Raw genomic sequence first — 14,803 nt, forward strand, 5'->3', positions numbered from 1 at the left:
GAGACATGGGAAGAGTCTCTTATGTGTTAAATGGTGACCATACAAAGCTGAAAAATGACACAGTCCCTGCCCTCTAGAAACTTAGTCTAACAGGAGTAGATGCCAGGTACATACAAATAAGGATGATACAAGTCATAAAGTGATAGGAATGTGTGTGTGTGGTTGGGTGTTCGTCCTTTTTTGCCAAAGAAGACCATGCCATCAGAGAAATGATGACATGACTTGCACTTGACTTCTGTTTTTGAGGGAGGGCTGTGCTGGTCACCAGCCTCACTTCTCCTCCAGAGCCATCTGAATCCAGTGACCAGATATTCCTCAGGATGCCTGGAGATGACCCAGGATGAGGCAACCGGGTTTAGGTGACTTGCCCAAGATCACACAACCAGTGAGTGTCAAGTGTCCGAGGTGAGGTTTGAACTCAGGTCCTCCTGACTCCTGCACTGGTGCTGTATCCACTGCACCACCTAGCTGCCCCAAAGTGATAGGAGGATCAAAGGAGAGCCAGACAGAGTTATGAGAAATTTGAGAAGGGAAGAATTACTTTCACCTGAGGGGGAAGAGGAACCGCATCTAAGGCTCCTATCCCCAGTAACTCCTCTAAAAAAAAAAAAATCAAAGCAGGAGATTGTTCTATCTACTCCCTTTTTACATGCCCCAACATTGTCCTTTTGTTATGTCTTTTCCGTTTCCAGGCTACCTTTGATGGTCACAGGACCTTTGATGGTCACAGAACTTCAGAGCTGGAAAAATCACAGAATTCTGGAGTGAAAGGGACCTCAGGGATCATTTAGTCTACTTGGGTACCAGAAGCATCAGCATCCTTCTCCAACATCCCTGAAAAGTGGCTCAGTCTTTGCTTGAACATCTCCAGTGATGGAGAGCTCATTACTTCCTGAACAATCTAGTCTACTGTTGGGATGTTCTATAGACTGTCACAGTTGAAAGAAACCCTAAGAGATCCTCTGTTCTGACCCCATCATTTTATGGATGAGGAAGCTAAGGTCTAGCAAGAAATGGAGGCAGCATGATGTAGTGAAAAGAGAGAATCACCAAGCATTTATTAAACACTTACTGTAAGCCAAGCGCTATGTTAGGGAGACAGATAAAAGTGTGAATGGCCCCTGTTGTCTAGAAACTCACAGTCTAGATGAGGAAGATAACAAGTACATGGATACATATAAGATGCATGTAAAGGAAACTTGGGAGGGAAAGACACTAGCAGCTGGGGTATGAGGAAAAGTTTCTTAGAGAAGGTAGTATATGAGTTGAAACTTGGAGGAAATTAGGGATTCGGAGGGATAGATGTGAGGAGAAAGAATAGTCATTGCAAAGGTACAGAGCTGATAGATGGATCATCATATGAGAGCTCTACCTTGCCTGGACCACAATGTTTATGGCAATGAGTAATATGTAATAAGGCTGAAAAGATCATTTGGAGCCAGATTGTGAAGGACTTTAAATGCCAATCAAACACATTTACATTTGCTCTTAGAAGTACTAGGGAGCCAATGAAGTTTGTTGAGTACAGGAGTGATATAATCAGGCCTGAATTTAGGAAAGTCACTTTAGTAATTTTGTAGAGAATGGATTACAGTAGGAACAGATCTGAGTCAGAAAGACCAATTCAAAAGCTATTACATTAGTCTAGATAAGAAGTGATGAGGAACTATGGTAGGGAAGTGGCTGTGTGAGCAGAGAGGAGGGAAAAGAGTGTTATGGAGGTTGAAATAAGATCTGGCAACTGAGTGATCACAGGGGGTGAGAGAGTGTTAAATTCAGGCTGACACAAAGATTGCAAATCTCAGTGACTGGGAAGATGGTGGCACCCTAAACAGAAACAGCAAAGTTCAGAAAAGGAGTAGGTTTGGAGGGAAAGAGTTCAGTCTGAGAAATGCCCAGTTCGAAGGACATCCGATTTGAAATATCTGGTAGGAAACTGATGATGCAGGACTTAATTATAAGGTCAGGGTGGCAGATTTAGAATCAGAAGGAGTCTTACAGGCCACTTAGTTCAGCTCCATCATTTTATAGAAAAAGAGACACAGAGACATTCAAGACTTGGAAAGGGTCACACAGCTAATGAGGATCTGAGGTGAGATCTGAACCCAGGTCTTCTTGACCTCAAATCCAGTCTCCTACAGTACTATTTGTTAGGGACTACACCTATGATTTCATGAGTAGGGAAAGCTCCTAATCCACTCTATCATATTGAATATATAGATCCGGAAGTTATCAGTATAGAGATCAACATTAAACCCATGGGGAGGGGGGGCAAACAGAGACAGAGAGAAACAGAAAGAGAGAGAGAGACAGACACAGACAGAGACAGAGGGAGACAGAGAGAGAGAGAGACAGAGGGAGACAGAGAGACAGAGAGACAGAGAGAGAGACAGAGAGAGAGAGAGACAGACAGAGACAGAGACAGAGACAGAAAGAGAGAGAGACAGAGGGAGAGAGAGAGAGAGAGAGAGAGAGAGAGAGAGAGAGAGAGAGAGAGAGATGATGGGAAAGGAGAGCCTAGGACAAACCTTGGGATATACCCCATAGTTAGGGGGTAGGATATGAAATGATGATTCTGATAGGAGACAGAAAAGGAAAAAGTTGAGTAATGAGATTGGAAGCCAGATTGAAAAGGGTTAAAAGTGAGGGAGAATACAGGAGATGAGACAAAGGGTGTAAATAGTCCTTTCTTTGGAGTTTTGACTGAGAAAGGGAGGAATGATACAGGGTCATAGCTTGGATCATAACTTGTAGTAGGGTCTAGTGAAGATATTCTTAAGGATGGGGAAGACTTGAGCATATGTACGGGAAGCAGGTAAAGAACCCTCGGGGCTCCTACGGCAGAACTGAAGATAGGGTAGTGGGTGGGAGGGTTTGGAGGGGAGGGCAGAGGGAGAAAATGAGGGAGTGGGATAGAATTAAGGGTTCTGTGAAATTAGAAGACCCAAGTTGGAATCTCCTCTGTGGCCCAGCTGTGATTTAAGGCTATGAGTAGGGAGCCAGCAGTCAGTCAATCAACAAGCAGTTATTAAGCGCTTACTGTATGGCAAGCATGTGATGGGGATACAAAGGCAAAAACCGTTTCTTCCCTCAAGAAGGTTCCCGTTTAACGTGGTGGGGGAAGGGAGATACGACATGCAAAACGACTATGGAAAACCAGACATAAATCTCGGAAGGAAGAATTTCATACTGTAACTTCTCCCAAACCAGGCGACCCCACCCACGCTCTTTCCCGCCATAGCCCCACTCCTCCCCTTCTAGGTCGTCTGGGATGGAAACAAGAACGGAAGATGCCCACAAAACTACAACTCCCAGAAGACAATGCCGGAGCTCTTATGCGCATGTGCTAGCTCCGCCTCACCTTAAAGCCGGGAGCTACGAGCCTCTCTTTTTTTGGCGCATGCGCTCCTGCATCCTTCTTTTTCCGAGCTGCTGGGGGCCCGGGTGCCTAGCAGGACCTGCTGAGTCTCCGAACCGCGATGTTACCTTTACCCTTGCTTCGTGCATTCCGGGTAAGGCCAGGGGTGGCCGGGCCTCGGAGGCAGCTTGACACAGCACACACTTTCAACCCGACCCCCAAGGTGGGCTTGCCCCAGGCCTGGGGCTTTTGCCCAGCACTTTCTAGCACGTGGCCCGCAGCGGGGGGGCCTGGAGGAGAGAGGAGAGGGGGAAGGGCAGGCACAGGACTCGGAGCACTGAGAGCTAGTGTCCCCTCTTCCTCTGAACCGGTCCTGCTCACCCCCCAGCCATGATCACGTGGCATGGGGGAAGGGACATCAGCTATGTGGGCAGAACCCCCCAACTTTGGAGTACCCCCCAACTTTCAGGATCCCTCACTTTCCAGACTAGCGCTAGACTGAAAGCGGGGCACGGAGTTCCTCTTGTTCCTTCGCCCCGCACTCAAGGGGAGTAGATGGGTGGGGGCCTGCCTAGTTACAGGTGTCTCAGAGCGGATGGGATGAGGGAGATGGCAAAGAAAGCGTCAGTAATTGTAGGGTGCCCAGTTCCTCGGGGCAGACCGCCTTACCCTGCCCGCGTTGTGTCCTGCCTAGCCCAACTTGTGAGGGAGCTCCCTTAGCCTTGGATTCACCCAGGGACATGGGTGACGGTTCATCTCAACCATCCCATGCCAGCAGCAGAAGTCAAAAAAAACAACTTTCAATTGCAGATGATGCAACGGTCATGGGCTAGTTGCATCAGGGAGGGAGGGAAGGGTGGCATATGGTTGGGGGGGGCAGTATGTGGCCCACATTCTGGTTGCCTCCCCCAGATCTCCAGTTCTTTAGGGATTAGAGGTGCCTGTTACAGTAGAAACCAGCAATCCATTTGGGGGCCTCCCTCAGCCCTGCCTTTGGGACTTCAGACTTAGAACTTTGTACCTCCCCTTTATTCAGCATTCTTACCTTCTCCCCAATGTTATTGTTGGGACCAGGCTTACTGTGTTAATAATGGAGGACTTAGGGAGAGTTCCCTTGGGTTGGGGGGCTGGGAGTGGGATAGGAAGGGGCTGAAGCTGTTGGTTTTTACTATGGTTCTAGAAGGCTTGACTAAGCTTTGTCCAGTCGTGGGAAGCTCTCCTCCCCCCATCCCTTGCTGTCTCAGTGGAGTGGATCAAATCAGAGCCACCCCCCTCGGACTTTCTTCTGAACTTTGACCTCTTAAACTGTCTTCAGGAATGACCAGGCTCAGCTGATCTGAGCCAGACACTGGGGGCAGGGCAGAAGTGACTGAGTCTGGGTCAGGGGCAGGGAACTTTTGGCCATGAGGCCCCCTATGGCCCTTTAACTGAATCCAAACTTTACAAAACAAATCCCTGGGAGTTTGGATTCAGTCTGAGGACCACACTTGAGGACCTCGAGGGCCACAGATGGCTGAGTGACTAAAAGTTCCCTACCCTGCTCTGGGTTATGGAGTCTGGGAGTGTATGTGTGTGATTTTTCTCTGTCCTGGCAGCCCCTCCAGAGATGCAGTCAGCTGTTTCAGGTGACTTTTCGGGCCCAGCATGGAGAGGCAGCCAAAACCCAGGCTGGAGAGGCTTCCAGAGGCTGGACAGGCCAGGAAAGCCTGTCTGACAGTGACCCTGAGATGTGGGAACTCCTACAGAGAGAGAAGGATAGACAGTGTCGGGGCCTAGAGCTCATTGCCTCTGAGGTAGGAGCACCCTGGGAGTAGACATTTCTGGGTTGGGGCTGGGTGGATCTGCCTCTGATGCTTAGGACTGTGGTGGTGTACTCTAATAGAACTGGATCCCTGCTGGAAGCTTTTGACTTAGAAAGCTATAAATCCCGCTGGCCATGTGACTCCATGTTCTCCTCTCTGATATCCTTTCTCACACAGCTCCTTTGGCTTGTGAATTAGTTTCTGACCTCTAACCTGTCTGTGCTAGCTCACAACTCCACATCAAAGCGTGGAAATAAAACTTCCTGTTTTCCCATACTTTGTACCAGAGAAATCTGAATTATGATATTAAGAGATAAACTGTGTTGATATTATACAATAGTATGCATATATTTTACATATATCTGAGTTTCTAAACTTTTTCTGTATTGTCTGAGGCATCTGCAAAACTCCCCCAAAATTCTCACTTAATTTCTTACACCAACCTGTGATGTATTGAAACCTTGATAAGGAAAGTCTCATGTGGAAGGGATAACTGTATTTTCTCCTTGGTATAGCACTGGCTCTAGTGGAAGGATCAGACTGGCCTAGCATCATAATTTTAGGGAACTGGGATGAGGTGGGGTGCTCCCTTATAACACCTTCTTCCTATATCTGTCATCTCAGAACTTCTGTAGCCGAGCAGCTCTTGAGGCTTTGGGATCCTGTCTAAACAACAAATATTCGGAAGGCTACCCTGGCAAGAGGTGAGATGAGGGGGCCAGGGCCAAGAGAAGGCCGGAGCTGTGGGAGGAGGGGATGGAGTGAACCTGGCCCTTCCACCCTGTTGTGTCCAGACTTAACCCTTTCTTTCTTCCCCCTCGTCAATGACAGGTACTACGGTGGATCGGAGATAGTTGATGAGATTGAACTATTATGCCAGCGACGTGCCTTAGAGGCCTTTGACCTTGACCCTGACAGATGGGGAGTCAATGTCCAGCCATATTCAGGATCTCCAGCCAATCTGGCTGCCTATACGGCTGTCCTGCAGCCCCATGACAGGATCATGGGACTGGATCTGCCTGATGGAGGCCAGTGAGTTTGAGGGGAGCTGTGGGAAAGAGGGAGAAAGCAGCTAGGACAGGCTAGGTCCAAGGACTCAAAAATTAGATCTAAAAAGCTAGAGGGGCGATTTGCTTAAGTGGAATTTCCCTGAGTTGGGGAAAGGGAATAGGGGCCTGAGTTGAGGAAGATATTTTAGGACATAAGCAATGACAGGAGTTCAGCCATATATGGGGATGGGAACCTAGGTTTTCAGGTTTTGTTTTCCCTGCTCTGAGATCTCCTTAGTTTGTCTCTCTCTTTCTCTTCCCCAGCCTTACTCATGGTTATATGTCCAGTGTCAAGCGGATCTCAGCCACGTCCATCTTTTTTGAATCTATGCCATATAAACTGAATGTGAGTGATGGAAAGTGAAGGAAACATGGGCTATTGGAGGCAGGATGGAAGAGAGGACAGGTTTCACCTCCAAAGCCCCATGGGTTGAAAGGAGGAGAGAATTGCTGTTCTCTTCCGCATTCCCGGAGTCTCAATTATCCCTCTGTCCATCTGTTCAGCCTTCCACTGGCCTCATTGACTATGACCAGTTGGCCCTCACTGCCCGGCTGTTCCGGCCACGTCTTATCATTGCGGGTACCAGCGCCTACGCTCGTCTCATTGATTATGCCCGAATGAGGGAGGTGAGTCAAAGAGCAAACTTCAAGTGGGTCAATCAGACTTAAGTAACTCTTCTCCCACTCCACCAAGCTGAGCTCCTGTTCTTCATGTAGGTGTGTGACGAGGTCAAAGCCCATCTGATGGCTGACATGGCACACATCAGTGGCTTGGTGGCTGCCAAAGTCATTCCTTCGCCTTTCGACCATGCGGATATTGTCACAACCACCACCCACAAGACCTTGCGTGGGGCCAGGTCAGAGCTTGCCACTGGGCATTCCACTGTGTTGAGAGCTCTTCAAAGACTAATTTTCTTCCCTTCTCTATGTTTACACGCACACACGCATACACACACACACACACACACACACACACACTCTCTCTTCCCTCTGGGAGTAAAACCCTTCAGTGAACTAACAGGAGTTTTTAAAAGGATAGGAAAACAGTTGAGGATCCACTTGGGAATTAGGAAAGGGAAAGGGTCTGCCTAGAAGATTCTTATTTCTTCTTTCCCAGGTACCCTTCTGTAGAACCCTTCTGCCCTGACTTTAGAATCCCAGAATAATGCCCTTTTTCTGGTCCCCTACTCTTTTTGTACAGCCAGAATTGACCTTATCTGTCTGCCCCCTTCCCAACCCTAATCCCATTGTGACTAACCTGCAGAGAAACCCTGACTTCCAAAGACTTTAGGCATGTAAGGTTCAACAGAAGCCAGACTCTTCCCATTTTGGCCTTCCCTCCATTAAATTGCCAGCTGTCGACCCCCAGTCAAACCCTTCACCTCTCCCACCATCTCAAATTCCATACAGGCTAGTTCCCTGACCTTGTTTTCTCTCTCCTCATAGGGCAGGACTCATTTTCTATCGCAAAGGGGTACAGTCTGTGGACCCCAAAACTGGGAAAGAGATCCCCTACACATTTGAAGACCGAATCAACTTTGCTGTGTTCCCCTCCCTGCAGGGTGGGCCCCATAACCATGCCATTGCAGCTGTTGCTGTGGCCCTCAAGCAGGTAGGTGGGGTTGGCCCTGATTGGAGGGGTCTGCTGCTTGGAATGAATGAGCCACACAAGTCATGATATCAGCCCATTGTACCTCCTTAGAGTGGCAGCCTGGGTGCCAGTAGAACTAGATTTATTATACAGCAGTAGGAAAAAGGGGAGCTCGCTGGAGTCGTATATTTTTCATCTCTTATTACTGCTAGAGTGGCCACGGAGGGAAAAGGGAGAAAAAAAGTGCATCCGTTGGGGGTGGGATGGGGAGGAGCACAACATAAGGCCTTCCGGATTAGGAGAAAGTAATTAACAACACTCATTTCTTTTCTTTGAAGGAGGGGTTGGAGGAAGCTCTTGCTATGGGGGTGGAGATGGGGAGCAGTATCATACAAGAGATTGTGTTGGTACCTTTGTGAACTTAAACCTCTTAGTTTGCCTGTGAGCTTTACTTTGGTCACCTATAAAATGGAGGATGTTGTTCTAGATTAGTGATTTTTAACCTTTTTTGTGTCCTGGACCCCTCTGGCAGACCAGTGAAACTTGTACACCGCTGTTTTTAAATATATTAAGTAAAATACACAGGATTGCAAACGATACCAGTTATCCTGAAATACAGTTCAGAAATATTTTTTAAAAAAATACTTGGACACCCAAATTAAGAATCCCTGGACTGGAGGTTCTCTTCTTTCTCTTGATCTGATCCTAGACCCTTTTGTTCTCAGAAGTGATGGGGTAGGTGTAGATACAGGTGTTTCTTAGGTGTTAATATTGATCTCCTCTGTGCCCATCCTAGGTCAATACCCCAATGTTCAGAGAGTATTCCCAGCAGGTCGTTCGGAATGCCCGGGCTATGGCTGATGCGCTTCTCCAGAGGGGCTACTCCTTGGTGTCTGGTAAGGGGTCATGGGAGCCACTGTTAGTGTGTATTGGAGGGTTGAGAGAGTCTGCTCATTCTAGGAGGTTATCGATGACACCCACCCTATCTTACTCCTATTCTTCTCTTTCAGGGGGCACTGATAATCACTTAGTTCTTGTTGACCTTCGGCCCAAAGGGCTGGATGGAGCTAGGGCTGAGCGAGTTCTGGAACTGGTGTCTATCACAGCCAACAAGAACACCTGTCCAGGGGACAAGAGCGCCATCACCCCAGGGGGACTCAGGCTTGGTACGTGGGGAGAGGGGCCAAAGATGAGTGATCCTGGGAGGGCTTATGCCTCAGTCGCTGAAGGAGACCTATGGAGATGTCTGTCTTTCTGCCCCTCTCACCTAGCAGAGTGTCTGTCATCTCATAGGCACTGAATAAATGAATGAGAAGAGCCCCTTTCCTCACCCATAACAATCAAGGGGCATGAGTTTGTGATTAGGAGTATGGCCTAGCCAGTGCTCTAACACCTTTCCTGCTAAACAGGGGCGCCAGCCTTAACATCTCGACACTTTCGAGAAGATGACTTTCGACAAGTAGTGAACTTTATTGATGAAGGTGTTCACATTGGGCTAGATGTGAAGAACAAAACAGGTGAGCGTCAAGCTGAGGGCCCAGGATTGCCCACAATCCATCCTTGAGCTTTAGTCACTTTCCCTTTAGTCACTGCCTGAGAACTGCTCACCTAACAATCTACTGTTCTTCAAGGGTCATCAAGGGTGTTTGGGAGGGGAGACTAGGTAGGAAGGCTTCTGCTCATTTCTCTCACACCATCCCTTTTCTCCCTCTACCATCTTCCTCCCAACCTCCAGGGAAGCTCCAGGATTTCAAATCCTTTCTCCTGAATGATCTGGAAACAAGACAGCGCCTGGCCAATCTCAGGCAACGAGTGGAAGATTTTGCCCGGGCCTTTCCCATGCCTGGCTTTGAGGAGCGCTAAGGGGCTATGCTGTCTAACTGCTTCTGAGAACTGGATGATACCTATCCCTTCCTGCTAAGCAAATTTGGGAACAGGAGGGGGAAGGAGAGCCGTTAGTCCCCAAAGGGGTCTTTCTTCTCAGCCCACTAAGTTTGTAGCTGAGTTTTCTAGTACTCTTTGCAAGTTTGGGATAAGGTAGATGTGATGTATCTTCTTGCCTCCCTCTTTCCTAACACATTAACTGAAAATACCTTATTCTTCTCTGGTCCCCTCTGCTTTTCTATAGAGTTGGAAGGGGGCAGATGAACTGTTTGGATGGGAGGAAGGGATTCAAAGATAGACCTGCCTCTTTTTTGTTAATCTAATAAAAATGCTGCATCTATCTCCTGTTTTTCAGTTGAGGGGGAACAGGAAAAGATGGGGAACAGGCTGAGTTGTGTTCCCCGCCTTCACATTCTGTGTTCCCTCCCTGGGGCCATGGGACCATGGGGCTTGGTCCGCCTCCCTCTGACTCTGATCAGAGCCGACACCAGACGTGATTAGCAGGCGCAGCAAATTCAATTTGTTAAATGAAATTGTATTTTGCCCACGGCTGCCTCTGCTTGATCCCCCGAGATTGGGGTTTGGGGAAGGGAGGGGACTGGGAATGGATGAAGAAGAAATGTGGGAGCCGTCCCGGGGTGATCCACTTGTGAGGCATGACATGGGGGCCAGGGGTGGGAAGGTATTGAGAAGCTGTGGGGGGTCTAAAGCCTGTGGCAAGGTGTTAGGTACACTCTGGGCCTTCTTTCTTGGCGGCCTCAGAGTTATAACTGGAGAGGCCAGGGGGGATGACACGTACTGCCTGTTCTGGTGAGGGTGGGGCTGAAGAAACCAGCCGGACCCACCCCCTGAGCCCGTGCCCAGGGGAGAAGCGGAGCCAGCGAGGTCCTCTGGTGCACGTATGACACGCAAGCTTCTGGCCTGGTGCCTTGGAAAACCAACTAGGCTCTGCTGTGCGGCCTTAGGCTGTGTGCGATCTGGGTTTTGGGATCTCTGATTCCACGGTCTTTCCCCAGCCTCCGAGAGAAGTGGGGGGTGGGGATCCTGGTGCTTTGCCTTCCTTTGCGACGCCAGGGATTTGGGTTGTGTCAGAGGTGCTTCCGCTGTCCGGAACTTCGAGGGTGGGAAGACCAGTCCCCTCAGAGCGTGGGAACCTAGATCTATAGCAGTCAGGAGCACTGACAGTGAAGTGTTCCCCTAGCCAGGCCCAGGCAGGAAGAACCCCAGGCAGCGAACCCATACCCGGCTCCTTAGACGTCGGACTTTGGTGATGGTGTTTATTGGCATCGAGACACCCAGGGTGCTGCCCCTCCCCTCTCGGCCCAGCTCCACGCGGTCACAGGCACTGAACCTCAGTCCCACTGTAAGAACGCCCCCCTATACACACACGCCCCCCCACTTCAGAAGTCCGGCCGGTCCTTCTTCAGTTTCTTGTAGTCCATGGAGACTGCGAGGAACTGCAGAAAGGAAGGATGTTCACCCTGGGTTATATTCCCGACCTATTCCCCACCTATTCCCCAGGCCTTAGCCCCAAGTTTATGGGATGGGGCCTGGGACCCCAACTCCAAGGGTAGAGGGAGGAAGGGTCCGGAGAGTAATGGGGAATGCGAGTCGTAAACACTGAAACTCCAAGACTGGAGAATACGAAGCGACAGGGTACGTTAGAGGAGCTGGGGAGGGGAGGGGGGAGGCAGGAGACTCAGGAGAAGGATAGGGAAACGTGGGGGGTGTTACCTTGTACTGGTCATTGGGGCTCAGGCGATTCCAAGGTTCTGGGTTATTTTTTCTGTCCCAGCTGAGGAGGGTGGGGTGGGAAAGAAGGGGCTTGGTAAATAAGAAGCCCTGACTCGTTCCCCCTCTCTTTGCTTCAGGGTTCCCCCCCAGGGGATGGAGTGAGGGAGGGGTTGTTTTCCCTGACAGAAAGTGATCGACAGGGGTGGGAGGTTGGGGGGAGGGGCACAATGTTAGAAGAAGCTGACGGGGCGGGCGACAGGCAGCCTGTCACCGCTGTCAGCGTGGGGCTGGCAGCTGACAGCTCAGCCCCCCGGCCACCCCCTCCTCCTTCCAGCTCAGGGATACCTCTCCAAGCCCTGCACTTTTGAGTTTCGCGAAACAGAGTAGGGCTGGGGTGGGTGGGGGGCACGGGGAGGTAATATTGCTGGAAAGAGGTGGAGGGGTAGCAAGAGGTGGTCAAATGGGGGATGGGTAGTGCAGGAGGAGGATGGTAAGGGTACTGCGGAGACAGGGATATAAAGGACAACCCTGAAGGCTGTCTGGAGGGGGTATCTAGGGTTTGGGTGCAGCGGTGGGGAGTACAAGACTGCGACTTGGAGCTGGGGCCAGGAAGCGGACTGGATCTGTCCCTAACTTGATTCTCCGAGTGAGGAAGGGTCCCATCCCCCGCGGCGGCAATTGAGCCGCCAACCCTACCGCCGGGCCGCGGGCAGAGTGGCGTCGCCATGGCAACCGGGCCGGGAGCTCGGCGCGGTCACCCAGACCACCTGAGCTGGGTCTGAGGCTTAGGTCTGAAGTGGGCGGGGGAAGGGCGCAGGGAGAGCCCGGTTCGAGTCCTACACTATGAGGACGGTGGGAAGCTTGGGATATCCGAAGGCAAGTCCAATCCAGGGAACCCCGGGGTAGCTGCTGCCTCTCGTGTGGTGTTCCTCAGTACCTCCACCATCCTCAGCAAGTTCTCCTTTCCTCTTTCGCCCCCAGTTCTCAGTCTAAACCCAAGCCTCCAGGGCGGTGTCCCTGTTAGTTTTCTCAGGCCCTTACCTGACGTCGGGGCTGCGTAAGGCGAGTCTAAGCAGGTAAAGTGCAGCGCTGCCCATCCCCAGGCCAATGAAGCTGATTAGCGGGATAAGCTGGCGTAGGGGAGTTGGAGAAGGATGAGGGCGTTAATGGGAGAGATATTCAGAGATGGACTCTTTCCTCTCACCCTGGAGGAGAATAGGGCCCCTTATTCCTGTCTATGAGGTCCCCCCAACCTCTGAAAGGCTAATTTCACAGAGAAGAGCTAGTCTTGGCCTCCCCAGCCTTCTCCTTCATAAGAAGACCCGAGGGACCTGGAGGGTCCAATTTCAGATTCCTTCTCTAGATCTCTTGGTTCCGCACTTGGCCTAAATCTCCGGGGTCCTTCCACTCCAGCCAGATTTTTCCCTTCCCTGGTCAGCATAGTTCCATTTCCTACAAACCCAAATAAGCTATAGCAAGGGACGGGGAAAGGGGGGAGGGGGGGAGAAAAGAGAGGGATGGAAGAAACTAGGAAGGATAGTGACTAAAAGACAATGGGGATCGCAGGGTAAGAGCTTGGAGAATATTGGGATAGAGGGAAAGGGGTGAGGAACGAGAAGGAGAGAGGCAAATATGGGGCTCCATAGAGGGAATGGGACTCACTCCGGGGTTTTTCTTGATCTGCCGGATGAAACGGTCCCAAAATTTGTTTCCCAACATGTTGCCTCTGTGTTCTCCCGTCTTCTCCTCTTTCTCCTCCTCCTCTTTTCAGTTCCACTCTTTTTCTCCTCCTGGGTTACCACCTCTCCCCCACCCCATTTGCCCAGGGCTCTGGGAGGGATCAATTCAGCCCATCCCTGAGTTTGCCTCCACCTATTCCACTTCGCCTCCTCTCTCCTCCAGCGGCGGAACTGGGAAAAGACTTGGAAAAGGCTTTAGGGGGCTGGCGTCTGGAATGGGATGCCACCTCCCACACTTCCCAGAACAGGAATACACCCCTGCCCAATTCAGCCTGAACCCAGGACACTCATATTCTAAGCAATATGGTAATAATCTTCGTGAACCCCCTCCCCCTACATACACGCAGAGAGCCAAAGAATTTTTGAGAATTGGGGCTTGGAAGAACTTGAGGCGGGTGTGGAGCAGGAAGTCCCTATTTTTTAGCCAGGAAAACTGAACGAAGGAGGCTGAACTGGGGCAGAGTAGATGAGTTGAGGATAGGATACAGGAATTTCTGCCTCAGCTCAAGCTTTGGACTCCACTCAAATAGACCAAGGGTTTTTTGTACCTTTTGATACCTTTTTTCTATCATGAACCCTTTTGGTAGTCAATGGAGACCCATACATCCCTTCTCAGAATAAGACTTTTTTTTTTAATCCCTAATTAAATGAAACGCAAAATCAGTTAAAGGCTGATGAAAATAAAGATATAATTGTTTTTCCATTCAAGTATAGGAGTCCTTGGATAGATTTCATGGAGTTTAAGTTTAAGATTAAGAATCTCTTTGGGAGAGGTGGTCTTTGGATCAGCAAGAGCTGGCCTAGCGTTGCTCATAATTGAATCCTCCTGCCAAGAATAATTGGCAGGGGGTGTATGTAGGTCCTGTGACAGGCCCTAGGCCATCTGTAACAGGGCCTAGAGACCTGGGAGTCTGGGCAAAGGGAGAATTAGAGGTGTGTGTGACTTTGAAGGTCTTAGGGCTGGGGCCCTGTGAGGGTTTCATGAAACTCAGAGAATACACCTCTCCCCAACACCATCCCATGCTCTCCCCTTCTTAGCTCCCATTGAATAAGATTTGGGATCAAAACTGGGGACACAGTGATGGGAGTCATGCCCCCCCCACACTTGTTACACTAATCGCTCAGCAACACTTCATCCAGAGACATGATAGGGAGGCAGAAGGGCAACATCTTCCCCTCCCAATCCTCTCCCCACTACTAAGAATCTAGTCTGCAGGGGGTGGGGCCAGTTTGGGAGGTCTGGTAGTGGGGATGGGGAAGTTTGTTGTTGTTTTTTTTAACTAGTCCCAGAAAGTATAGAAAACCCCAACATCTGTTGGGACTAGGACCCTCACAGATGAGAGAAATCTGATTCAGGAAAACCACACTCAAATTCTACTTTGGGCTCATGGATCTGGATTCTCACACAGATTTAAAACCCAACATTTTGGACTTATAGGTTCACATGCAGTTTAGGGATCATTTCTTGGTCAGAAACAGCCCCCTCCCTAACATCAGGGATGTTGGGGAATGAAGACTGGGGAACCAATGGATCCATCAGGGGAAGTATACTATCCACTCCTTTCTTGTGAAGATGAGAGGGAGAAGGGAATGGGAAAAACCGGTGCAAGGGGACAAGGGAGAAGAGGGAGGGGTAAGTCACTAAG

At 49.9% G+C, this 14,803-nt stretch overlaps 2 protein-coding genes across 2 annotated transcripts; one reads left to right on the plus strand and one right to left on the minus strand.

Moving 5' to 3' along the window:
- Positions 1-3,359: 3,359 nt before the first annotated feature.
- On the plus strand, positions 3,360-10,024 carry SHMT2 (serine hydroxymethyltransferase 2). The gene is made up of 12 exons (XM_072655119.1): positions 3,360-3,512; positions 4,954-5,151; positions 5,785-5,864; positions 5,992-6,192; positions 6,474-6,555; positions 6,714-6,836; positions 6,927-7,066; positions 7,656-7,821; positions 8,597-8,696; positions 8,811-8,966; positions 9,210-9,317; positions 9,536-10,024. Exons 1-12 carry the CDS (start codon positions 3,480-3,482, stop codon positions 9,661-9,663), a joined length of 1,515 nt encoding a protein of 504 aa, XP_072511220.1. The 5' UTR covers positions 3,360-3,479; the 3' UTR covers positions 9,664-10,024.
- Positions 10,025-10,198: 174 nt separating this feature from the next.
- Positions 10,199-13,442, minus strand: NDUFA4L2 (NDUFA4 mitochondrial complex associated like 2). The gene is made up of 4 exons (XM_072655122.1): positions 13,081-13,442; positions 12,460-12,548; positions 11,419-11,479; positions 10,199-11,141 (listed from the first exon to the last, which is right to left on the minus strand). The coding sequence occupies exons 1-4, from the start codon at positions 13,135-13,137 to the stop codon at positions 11,085-11,087; spliced, it is 264 nt and encodes an 87-aa protein (XP_072511223.1). The 5' UTR covers positions 13,138-13,442; the 3' UTR covers positions 10,199-11,084.
- Between the last annotated feature and the right edge of the window lie 1,361 nt (positions 13,443-14,803).

The sequence above is a fragment of the Notamacropus eugenii genome, chromosome 3 (genome assembly GCF_028372415.1).
Source record: "Notamacropus eugenii isolate mMacEug1 chromosome 3, mMacEug1.pri_v2, whole genome shotgun sequence".
In the NCBI taxonomy this organism is placed as follows: Eukaryota; Metazoa; Chordata; class Mammalia; order Diprotodontia; family Macropodidae; genus Notamacropus; species Notamacropus eugenii.

Excerpts from the sequence above, each read along its gene's own strand:
- SHMT2 (XM_072655119.1), top strand. The coding sequence starts at position 3,480 with ATGTTACCTTTACCCTTGCTTCGTGCATTCCGG. Across the intron at positions 6,193-6,473 it reads GATCTGCCTGATGGAGGCCA|CCTTACTCATGGTTATATGT; the intron begins GTGAGTTTGAGG and ends TCTCTTCCCCAG. Across the intron at positions 7,822-8,596 it reads TTGCTGTGGCCCTCAAGCAG|GTCAATACCCCAATGTTCAG; the intron begins GTAGGTGGGGTT and ends TGCCCATCCTAG.
- NDUFA4L2 (XM_072655122.1), bottom strand. The coding sequence starts at position 13,137 with ATGTTGGGAAACAAATTTTGGGACCGTTTCATCCGGCAGATCAAGAAA. Across the intron at positions 11,480-12,459 it reads TTACGCAGCCCCGACGTCAG|CTGGGACAGAAAAAATAACC; the intron begins GTAAGGGCCTGA and ends CACCCTCCTCAG. Across the intron at positions 11,142-11,418 it reads GCCCCAATGACCAGTACAAG|TTCCTCGCAGTCTCCATGGA; the intron begins GTAACACCCCCC and ends TCCTTTCTGCAG.